General features: G+C 32.6%; 1 protein-coding gene across 2 annotated transcripts; it reads right to left on the bottom strand.

Annotated features, from left to right (window-relative positions):
* Positions 1–297: 297 nt before the first annotated feature.
* Positions 298–4,035, bottom strand: LOC115720461 (G-type lectin S-receptor-like serine/threonine-protein kinase SD2-5). Of its 2 annotated transcripts, none has more exons than XM_030649609.2 (2): positions 3,826–4,035; positions 298–3,014 (listed from the first exon to the last, which is right to left on the bottom strand). In XM_030649609.2, exons 1-2 carry the CDS (start codon positions 3,876–3,878, stop codon positions 524–526), a joined length of 2,544 nt encoding a protein of 847 aa, XP_030505469.1. In that variant the 5' UTR covers positions 3,879–4,035; the 3' UTR covers positions 298–523. The 2 variants fall into 2 exon arrangements, with proteins under 2 accessions (XP_030505469.1, XP_030505475.1); XM_030649615.2 differs by having other exon boundaries at positions 3,635–4,035.
* Positions 4,036–11,409: the final 7,374 nt, after the last annotated feature.

Raw genomic sequence — 11,409 nt, forward strand, 5'->3', positions numbered from 1 at the left:
ATATTAGTACACTTAATATTATTATTTCAAAATTCATTTAAAAACTAAATTATATTATAATTTTTAAAATATTTTTTTTTATATTCTTTAAATATTAATAATAGGTGTACTAATATAAACGTGCTACATGTACAAGACCGTGTATATAAGCAATGTATATTGACAATTAACTATGAAAAATAGATAATATCTTAAATTTGCTAATAATTTTATAATTTGAAAGGTTTTATCACTAAAATTTAAATTTAAAGAGTTAAGTGTAAGTGAAATGAAAGTTGAGAGTTAACCGCAAAAAACTCACCAATAAATAATAATATTCATCATAGATTTAATCTAATTTCCTTAAGCTCATGAATTACCATACTGAAGACACTCCTTATTTACAGAGAGCTATAACTCTTAACAAAATTTTAGTTACACAAGAGAATATATACAAGAAATAAGCGTAAAACGATAGACAGATATATATATATTAATCATGTAGATGACCCTTTTCTTTTATTCTTCATAGTTGTGTTTTGTGTTATCTTGGTCCTGAAAGACGAACTGCAGAGAGATGAGCATCACTGTTATACTCGGAAGGAGCAGAGGAAGTTCCCTCGTCACTTGTAGATTTCAAGAAGCCAGAGAAGAATCGAGTACCCAATGGAGAAGAAGAAGTTGGGGGAGGAAGAACTGGGCTTATACCTTCAAGCATTTGGACCACTTTGGTCATCGAAGGTCTTAGATTCATGTCATCCTGTATACACCATAAAGCAACCTGAATGGCAGTCGAAACCCTCTTGTCATTCTCGTCGTTCTCCAGTCTCCAATCAAGGATTTCCCTCAGTTTTCCTTCCTCCATCATCTTGAACGCGAAGGAAGGGAAATGGGATTTCTCAGACGTCTCAGTTGGATCGTAGTTTTTCCTTCCTCCGATGATTTCTAGCAGCAGCATTCCGTAGCTGTAAACGTCGCTTTTCTCTGATATGGCGTAGTTTGTGATCCATTCCGGGGCGAGGTAGCCTCTTGTTCCTCTTAATGTAGTGAAAACATGGCTTTGTTCGCGAGTCATTAGCTTAGCCAAACCGAAATCAGAGACCTTGGCTTGATAGTTATCGTCTAGGAGAACATTTTCGGGCTTAATATCGCAATGAATGATCTTAGAATCACAGTCTTCATGAAGATAAGCTAACCCTTTTGCTGTTCCAACTGCAATGTTGAATCTTGTCTCCCAACTCAGCAAATGATCTTGTTTGTTTCTCCGGAAAATCCATTTCTCTAAAGAACCATTGCCCATGAATTCGTAAGCTAGAAGACGATGACTTCCTTCAGCACAAAAGCCTCTCAGCCTGACAAGGTGGATATGGTGAATGCTGCCAATAATGCTAACTTCAGCTCTGAACTCTTTCTTTCCTTGACCTATACCTTCAAGCTTTTTCACAGCCAAACGAGTCCCATCAGGTAGAATCCCTTGATAAACAGACCCGAAACCGCCTTGCCCGAGTTTCAGTGAGAAGTTATTAGTAGCTGTTTGGAGATCTTTGTAGGTGAAACGAACAGGCATACCAGACAAAGTTTCCAAGAAATTATCCTCTTCTGAAGACTCTTGAGGAGATTGTGGGAACTTTTTCTTCTTGTAATAACGATAACCCAAATAAACTAAAAGGCAAATAACAAGTACAGTGGATATAGCAATGATCACAACATATGGGAAGTGTTTGCCGTTGCTGCTCCCACTTTGGCTACTGCTTCCCCTACTCGACACCTTAATGTATGAAACAAAGCTTGAACCTTTGTCTGAATTTTGGAAGTTGCCTAACTTGTCAAACATAAAACAATCTCCTGAGCTGTTTTGGAAGAACAAGGCAACGCATGAGCAGTTGTTTTGGCATGAAGTTTTGCAGAGATTTAAGTCTCCTTTCAAGGAGGGTGAGACAAACCCGAGTGCGAAATAGTAGAGTCCAGCTCCAGCGTTAATGAGCTGGGTATTGGGGCTTTTGGAACGATCACATGAAGAGACAGAGTCTAACCCTGTTGAGCAATTGGGATTTGGAAGGGAGGTAAGACCAGAAGGGCATTGACACTTGTCACTGAAACATTCATAATATGAATCACAACGCTGTGGTGTGCTGCAAACATCACTTGGTATTTTTGTCTGTGTTGAAGAACCAGATGACTCTCTATTCTCAAGATTGAAGAAAGATATGACACCATCGTCTCCCAAAGCAGCAATCCAAGTTGCATTTGAGCCAGAATTAGATGAGAAGATGAATTGCCAGAGTAAAACCCTGCTTTTGTCATAGAATTTCCATGAGTTTCCTTCAATAGATGCCATACTCACTCCTCCACCATCTTTGTTGATTGTTTTGCGGATGTCATTTTTCATAGACCAATAAGGCTGTGGTGTTTTGAAACCAACCGAGAGAATCATATCCCCTGACTTTATTTCAAGAAAATAGCTCAAGTTTTTCGAGTTAGGCTCGCTCAAAAGTCTCATCCCTTCAACAAATTCCTGTCCCCATAAAAGGGTATCGGTTGGATGGTCAAAACTCTCCCATATTTTACTATTCTCGTCCTCTCCAAACAGAACCAAATTACCTGAATCCATCAACTCCATAGCAGAAGCTCCTTTGCCACCAGTATCAATGGACCAAACCACACTTGCTCCTTTTTGCAAGAAAACTCTACCGTTTTCATCGAACACAAACTTATCGGAATTGGCAACTGGGGTGTCTATATTCGCTGTCCAAATAACTCGTTGGCTTCCCATGTGGACGATTACTAGCAGAAATTTTGTGACATCTTGGTTAGTGGTGGTGAAACCGAAAGCGAATTGAGACTTGTTGGACAAGAGAAATAACCCATCATTGTCAATCCAATTCATTTGAGATCCTTGAAAATTAGGATTGATTTTACCAATACTTCGAACACTAGCCAAGCAAGTTTCTGATACCAGGTAAACTAAAAGCCATGAGAAGATTATGTAAAGGAAGAATTTCCCAGTTCTCATGACTGCTCCAAGAACCCAAATCCTGGTTACGTTTTGGGAATCAAAAAACAAACCAGATTTCAACCCTTAGAAAGGATCATAAAGGAAAAAGAAGAATAGGATGTGTGTGTGAACAAGAGAGAATGTTTTTACACGAGTTAGTCTAATGAAAAAATATGACTTTCCCCAAATAAATCTATCTAATTCAGGACTCTGTTTTCAGATAGTACAAAATGGGAAACATGGAAAGAAAGACCAGTCGATATCACAACAGTTCGGCAATACTTTTTTTTTTTTTTGAAGAAAACAACTAAACTACCTGTTCAAAGAGGTGAATTTTGGGCTAAAAGAAGAAACACTTGGAAAGATAAAAGAACTTCCACAAACAGTGTAATGTTCATGGATTTCCCAATACCAAAATATAATTCCTTTGGTACACCAAACTTCGACCTTTGTTATCTTTTTTTGGTAAAAGTCTAACTTGTTAATACTTTAGTACAGGACTGATTAGACCAAAAACAAGAAAGAAGCTTATGAAATGACATGTTGTTTAAGTCGGTAGTTGAATTTCCAAACCGCCAAGTTCTTAACCGAAATTTAGATATTAACAATAAATGGGTAAACATTCATTAGCCAGAGGAAGAGAAGAGAAGAGAAAAATACCATTTTTGAAAACTAATGGCGACAGCCTACTCTTTAATCTGGCAATTAAAAAAGATAACCAAGTTGCAGAAACTCTCAAATAAACAATCACGTGAGAGAGAAAGAGAGAGAAGATTGGGATTACAGACGACAAAAGTCAGCCATTAATGGACGAAGGGAAAAGAAAAAAGAAAAGTAGAAAAAGACTTCACCTCATTTTTATATATTTTGGTGAGTTTGAAGAAACAAGTAGATTTGGCAACATGGGTGTTTCTGGCTTGGCTTTTTCCTCAATCTGTTTCTATGCTTCTGTCACAAAGTTCGTGAGATCTGAGGAAAGACTTGTCTTTTAACAAGGTGGTAGCTCATTTATATATGTAATGTATTTTATTGCACTGTCAAAATAGAAGTTTTTATTTATTCTAATTTTTATTTATCTCTTATGGCTAAAGTTTGATTGATAGATCCAATATATATATTTTATTTTGATTTTAAATTCTTCCCATTTGGAAAAACAAGGTTAGGTTTGGTTAGGTTAGGTTGAATTTAGTTGCCTTTTTTTACTCCACAATAACTGCTATTTTCTTTGATTGGTTTAATAGTAATTACTTAAGTAAGTAATGTTAGATACAGCCTCGGTTAGAATATTTTAATTTAGATTTAGTCTCTTCTGAAATATCTTAACATTGTATTGATTTTCACTACTTTTACTAGATGTCTGTACTAATATTAGCTGTCATAATGGTTACACTACTCATTATTGATAGTTTTTTGGTTCTATAATAAGGGTAATACAAGTAAGTGGGGTGATGTTGCTAAAACCATGTCCACTTAATATTATAACTACCAAAACCGAATATAACAGAGGAATTATTAAATATATTATTATTATTATCACTTAAAATTTTTAAATATTGTTATTAGTGTAATTAAGTATAAGATCTCTCATAATTTAATGTAATAATTTTTATAAAATATCGTTAACTGTTAATTCAGAATTTCGTTAACATAAATGAGACTTATAATTAATATTTTGAAATAATTATGTAATAAATTATACTTGGAATTTAATTGCTAAATTAAATAACGACAATAATTTTACGTAATTTTCTAGTTAAATCAACATAATCTACGAGTTATTTTTATTTCTTTGAGTGTTTGTGTATAAATTTTTGCAAGGATTCGATGTACAAACTTTATTGTCCCCTTCAACTTTTATTTTGAATACTATTTGTAAAAGTAGAATAATGATTATTTGTTCTTATCTAAAGGGTAGTTATATAACGTGGATTTTTTCATGTTTTACACATTTATGCATAAATGAGAAATATAAATAACTATCTGTGTTTTAAAAGTACAAATGAACCAGTGCTTTGACTTGGCCAAAACATGTTGCAGTCAAGTAGAACTTGTTTTACATTCTTCTCTGAATGTTGATCGAAAGGACCATAAATCGAGTTAAGCTTTTTCAAGGCAAACTCGATAGCCAAATCAACATTAACTATTTTTGACCTAAGCAAGACACATGGTTATCTTTTTTTCTTGAAGAGAGGCGGCTTGAGTAGGGTGTGGTTCCAAAGCATTCTTGAGATAAATGATGTTTTGAGCGAGTAGCCAAATATATTTAATGTCCGAAGTGGAGAGTTTTCTTCTCTGAAAAAGATAATTCCATGCAGCCCTTCTCTTGATTTTTCTCGTTGGTTGACCAAATCAGGTCTTAACATAGTTTTGCTAATATTTCCTTTAGTGTCTTTTCGAGATTGTTATATGACTTTATTTCTTTACTATGCGACCAGATGATTCTTACTTAATTTGTCATTTATTACTTTGTACACGTGTCATGCAATCAGACTCATTTATTTAAGTGCTTCAAAAAATGGGTATAACAATTGTCCCTTAAAAACTGTTTCTAGTCTTAAAGGGACTTTTGAAATACCTCATCGGAAATTGTACCACACCTTTAAGCGTATTAAATATGTTTTTTATTTTGGCGATTTTATTTCTTCGAGAAACTTTAAATATCTTTCACATCGGTTTTTTCATCACTTCAACCTGAAAGTGAGTGTTGGGGTTTATACCCTGAAAAATATGTAAAAATATTTTGACTTTAAATATAAGTTGAACAATTTGATATATGGTTGAATGTTGAATTATTTATTAAGAATTTCTATGTAAATATTAGAAAATTCATTGTTCTTATATGAAGTTGTGACATGTATTGTACAGAGAATTAAGATCACGAGATATGAATAAAATAGTCAACAACATATTAAAGTTATGGAATCTTTAATCAATAGTTGCTAGTATAGTTCATTGATACCTTTTATTCGGTGTAAGCAATCTTAATTTAGATCACTGATGTACATGGACATCTTGGTAAAGGTATTGTATATAATAGAGATTATATATAACATGATCGATATGTAATTAAGTTGCCTTTATCAAATTTTTCATTTACTATGTAGACCTAATTCATATTACAATGATGATCAATTAGTAGATCGGCCTAAATCCTGAGAAGTAATGAACTCTTGTTCATGTTATTTATTTCTTTGATTCACTTGTTAAAGTTTCTCAGAGAAGATGATTCTTACAACTTGTTTTGAGAATCTAATAATGCGGATAGCTATGAACTTGATTTACAATGTGGAATCCTGACTTTCCTAATAGATCAAATATTAGTTCCCTTTAAGTGTTAATTCTAGAACTGAAAGTTGTGCACAAATTTAGATCGGGTCTAAATTATACTTTCACTATTAATAGTACTAAAGGATAAATAAGTAATAAGAAGAGTAAAATAGTAAATTGACTAATTCTAATTATGAACAAATACGTGGAGGGCTAATCACTAGTATTCATCATAACAATGAATACTGTTGTTAAACTCAATAAATATAATTATATAATTACTAAAAGTGTAATTCAATATTTTTAGTAAAGTAATAATAGAATCAATAAATAGAATTATTTTTATTTATGAGATTCAATAACTAATCTAATTTATTAGAGCTTGGTATTATATGTCTATAGTCCTTGGATTACCACAATATAACATTGTCAAGGGTATGGATGACACAAAGTAAAAAAAAAAAATAAGAAAAATCTATTTTGAAATAGCAAAATAGTAATTATTTATTTTTGTAATAAATAATTTAATTTTAAATTTATTCTTCAAATAAATTGGAGAGACAAAAAAGTTGTTAGGACAAACATCATTGTTATTGCAAGATGGTGACAATCACTATGTAATAACAATGATATGCCCCTAAAACTTATGATGGATCCCATTGGATTTGTTTTTTAATTAATTAATTCAAAAGATAAATATTTATCAAAAATTTAAATTTAAAAGTTAGTTATAGATCTTTATTTATAGTTGAGATATTCTCTCAAAGTGGTTAAGAGATTCTGTTCAGATAATTTAAATATTTTTTCAAGTGATTGAGATATTTTCTTAATTTGTTATTAGATATTTAAATTAAATATTTAAATTTAAAAATCATTCTATAACAGAATCAGTTACATATATTTATTTAAAGGCTTAATTATTATTATTAATATTTTAAATAAATAAATATCTTATTTAGAGAGGCCAGGAGAGAGGAACATATCGCGTTGGAGAGGAGCGTCCAGAAGCTTCTGCGATAACCCACAGGCGAGTCGTCTTCGTTCAGTTCAATCGGTCGGCGTCTCCGTTCGACGAGTCGTCTCCGTTCGGTTCAGTCAGCCGGCGGCCACCGTTTGAGAGTGGCTCCAGAGCAGACGTATTTGGTTCGGTTTCAGTTGTACGACTGAGAGTGGCTCCTCTATTTTAGTTTTTTTGTTTCCTTTATTAATATCCTATTATTAGTTTAATTCCTATTAGAGTTTTTATGGGGTTAGAATTATAAGGGGTACATTCCTTAATTGATTTAAGTGTTGTGATCGTGTTTATATGTTAAAACTATTTAAGTTTTCCAATTAGTCTTGTCTTTTGACATGGTGTTTTAGTTTTCCCTTTAGTTTCTTTTGGTTCGATTCTTGTTGGTTCTTATTTTCTGTTTTTGCTTTTGGGATTTTGCTGATTGTGGTACGATTATGGAAGACGGTACATAGGTGCATATTCCTATTGAGGAGGAGGCTATGGTAGAAGCATTCAAGAAGGGGAAGATTGGTTGTGTTCAACCCAAAATTTCTGATATAATAGGCATTAAAGAAGCTTTGAGTTGGATCGCTACTCATTCGTGAGATAGAGTCATGTTGGAAATAGATAGCTTGGTGTGTGTCCAAGCGATTCAGTATTTTTATGCCTTCACAGTTTGTCTTATTGTTCAAGATGTTCGAAATTTGCTTTTGGCTTTATCTTTTATTGATTTGTGTTTTGTAAAACGATATGCAAATAAGTTGGCTCATTGCTTGGCAAGTGACTCATGTTTCTCTACAGGTCATGTGCTTCAGCTGGAGGACTGTTTCTCTGAAGTGTGCTCTATTATTTTGAACGAATTTATTAATTAATAAATCTTATGATTTTTATTCAAAAAAATAAAAATAAAATAAATATCTTATTTAATTAAATTTTTATTATTATTTTATTAGATATAATTAATATACTAATATAAATCTAAATCTATATATACTATAGTCCGAGTATCATTAATACTACGAAAAGATTGCAAGGATACTTGATACTTCATTAAGTGGTAACTTTCTTGTTCATCTATTTCATTTTCTGATTTAATACGTATGCATGTGGAGATCCTAAGATGTGGTGCGATGATAATTATATTAAATATTTTTACAGCATACCTGATTTAGTGCCACAAAATTAACAAATAGTATTCGTACTAATTTTGTTACGTATATATATTAAATTTTATATGATTTTTTTGTATTTTATATGTATATATATGTGTAAGGTGTATATGAATGGATGATGATGTTTATTAGGAATGTTTGGTTGATGATGGATTGTTGGAATTGATTTATTTTTTGTAAAAAAAATCGTAAAAAATTAATAGAGCATAAGAGTTTTTATGTGATTTATTTATTAATCTGAAAATAATTTATTAATAATCTAGAAAGTTACCACTCAGAAAGTATCGTTGGCCAGGTCAATCAACAATTATGATCATGCCCTAATGCGTCGCCAAGACTACGAAAATGAGCATGATCTTTGAAATCAAATAAACTAAAAGCGCTTAGATCTGCGTGACCAGATAAGTCGAAATACTCCAGACATATGGGAACAATTGAATAACTATGCTCCTAATAACCATTGTGACCCTGTCTAGATGAGGATTCAACAATTTGAGGAATAGATTCAAAAATATAAAGATGAAGAATTTGGGAAATTAACTAATTACGATTCAAATGAAGAACTCGAGTCATTTCATCCTGACATTACTAATACTTCATATTCAAGATCTAAAAATAATTTTACATAAAAATTTTACAATGTAATGCTCACTATCATGAAGTTTGGTAATGTCAGAATGAAATGACTCGAGTTCTTCATTTGAATCGTAATTAGTCAATTTCCCAAATTCTTCATCTTTATATTTTCGAATCTATTCCTCAAATTGTTGAATCCTCATCTAGATAGGGTCACAATGGTTATTAGGAACATAGTGTTGGAATTTATTTTACCAGGATCTTAGAGCTACTCACAAGTATGTTGTTTAACACCCTAAATATGAACTTTCTAAAACGATAATTAAACACATATAAAGTTAAGAAAACCTTACATTGGTTGCAGCGGAATAATGTCTCCTTCCACTCAGATCTCTAACCCTTGTATCCTTTATGTCGCAGAGTATTATCAAGATCCGAGCCCGAATATCCTTCTCTTTGTGTGTGATCCTTCACAGTCTTCCAATCTATGATTGAGGTACCACTTGCTGTGTGTGGGTACTACTCTATCACTAAGGGTTCGAAATTGTGAAGAGGAAAAGAGAAGGGGATAGGGTCGGCTATAGAGAGAGAAGTGGAAGGCTCAGTTTTTCTGAAAAAGGCAATCAGAAGAAAACCTGTTGAAAACTTGTTATTGGACTGAGCCATCACTTTCTATTTATAGGCAACTACTAGGTTTAGGTTAGTAATTATTTGGCATTAAAATAATAAAAATATTAATTGGAAAAAAGCTCACCAAGTGGCCGGCCACAGGTGTTATTGGGCCTCACTTGGATTTTGCAGTTTTCACAATTTTTATTTCTATTTTCTCAAAAACGCCAATTTTCCAATTCTAACTATTTAAATGCCAAAACTAATTATTTAATAACTAAAATAGATTATTAAATAATATTGTCATTTAATTTAATTATTAATTAGACATATAGAGTCTCTTAATTAATAAATAAACCTAGAATCTCTTTTCTTTACAATTTCACCCACTCGCAGTGAAAATTCACAAATTAGACATAGTCTAACTTTAGAATTATAATTGATTAATCACAAATCAATTATTGAGTCTTACAAGCAGTATAGTCTCAACTAGAATGGGGACCATGGATCTATATGCTGAGCTTCCAATAAGTGAACCGAATTTACTAAGTAAATCCCTACTTATTAATTCCTCGTTGAATCCACTCTTAGAACTTAGAATTGCACTCTCAGACTTATATAGAGCATATTATATATTTCACGATATAGATATGCTATCTCATTTAACCATTGTTATAATCTTATTATGATCAAAGATCCTCTATATAGATGATTTACATCAAGATGGGATAACTTTACCGTTTTCATTCCTCAATGTATTTGGCCCCTTAAAACACTTAGCTACCTGTAAATGATGTTTTAGTGATCTAAGAAATAGTCACTTAAACAAGAGCTCATCCATTTACTTCTATTTAGCTAAGCTCGAAGGGAATCATCACTTGACTTCTATACACCAGTAGAAGCTATAGATTCCATATTTATGTTCAGCACTCCCACTCAATCATACTATCATGTTTCCAAAATATACGTATCACCCTGACCCAAAAGTAGGCTTAACTAATAAATCAAAGAACATGAATAACACTCCTGAGTTGAGCCTAAGCATATCAGGATTTAGATTCTTTTAATCTTAAGATCAACTACTGATATTGACTTGGAAAGATACAACGGTAAGTTTATAATATCTTAACTAAGTTCAATATCGGTCCAGTCCAATGTATACTCCATACATTCGAAACTAGTATACTTTACCAATGTCCTGGAAAGAACATAACACTTACTCCAAGTGTAAGTACACATCATCGCTGATTATCACATTAGTGTAAATCCAAAACACTGATGAAACAGGGACTTAGTCTTTTGAATCATATAATCACAATCACATTCCACTGTGTTGACAATACTGTAATTGTGAATAAATATATGATCTGGATTTAATAGATTTTGTGTATAAACATTAAAACATATTAAACCATAAGCATGTAAAATTCATGCAAACATAAATCACTTCAAATTTCTTGTATTGATAACTAATCAGATTGTAATGGGTTTTATTTAGGGCACAAAATCCAACACATGGTTATTCAATTGTTCCCGTATGTCTGAAGTATTTTGACTTATCTGGTCACGCAGATCTAAGCGCTTTTAGTTTATTTGATTTCAAAGATCATGCTCATTTTTGTAGTCTTGGCGACGCATTAGGGCATGATCATAATTGTTGACCGACCTGGCCAACGATACTTTCTGAGTGGTAACTTTCTAGATAACTTGGGGTGCGTTGTCTGCCATGATTTTGGCAAGGAGAGTTACCTCTTCCATGTGATACTTCCCCGGTGCGGGATCTGGAAGATTGACGTTGGGATTGACTGTCCCTGTGT

The sequence above is a fragment of the Cannabis sativa genome, chromosome X, assembly GCF_029168945.1.
Source record: "Cannabis sativa cultivar Pink pepper isolate KNU-18-1 chromosome X, ASM2916894v1, whole genome shotgun sequence".
NCBI lineage: Eukaryota > Viridiplantae > Streptophyta > Magnoliopsida > Rosales > Cannabaceae > Cannabis > Cannabis sativa.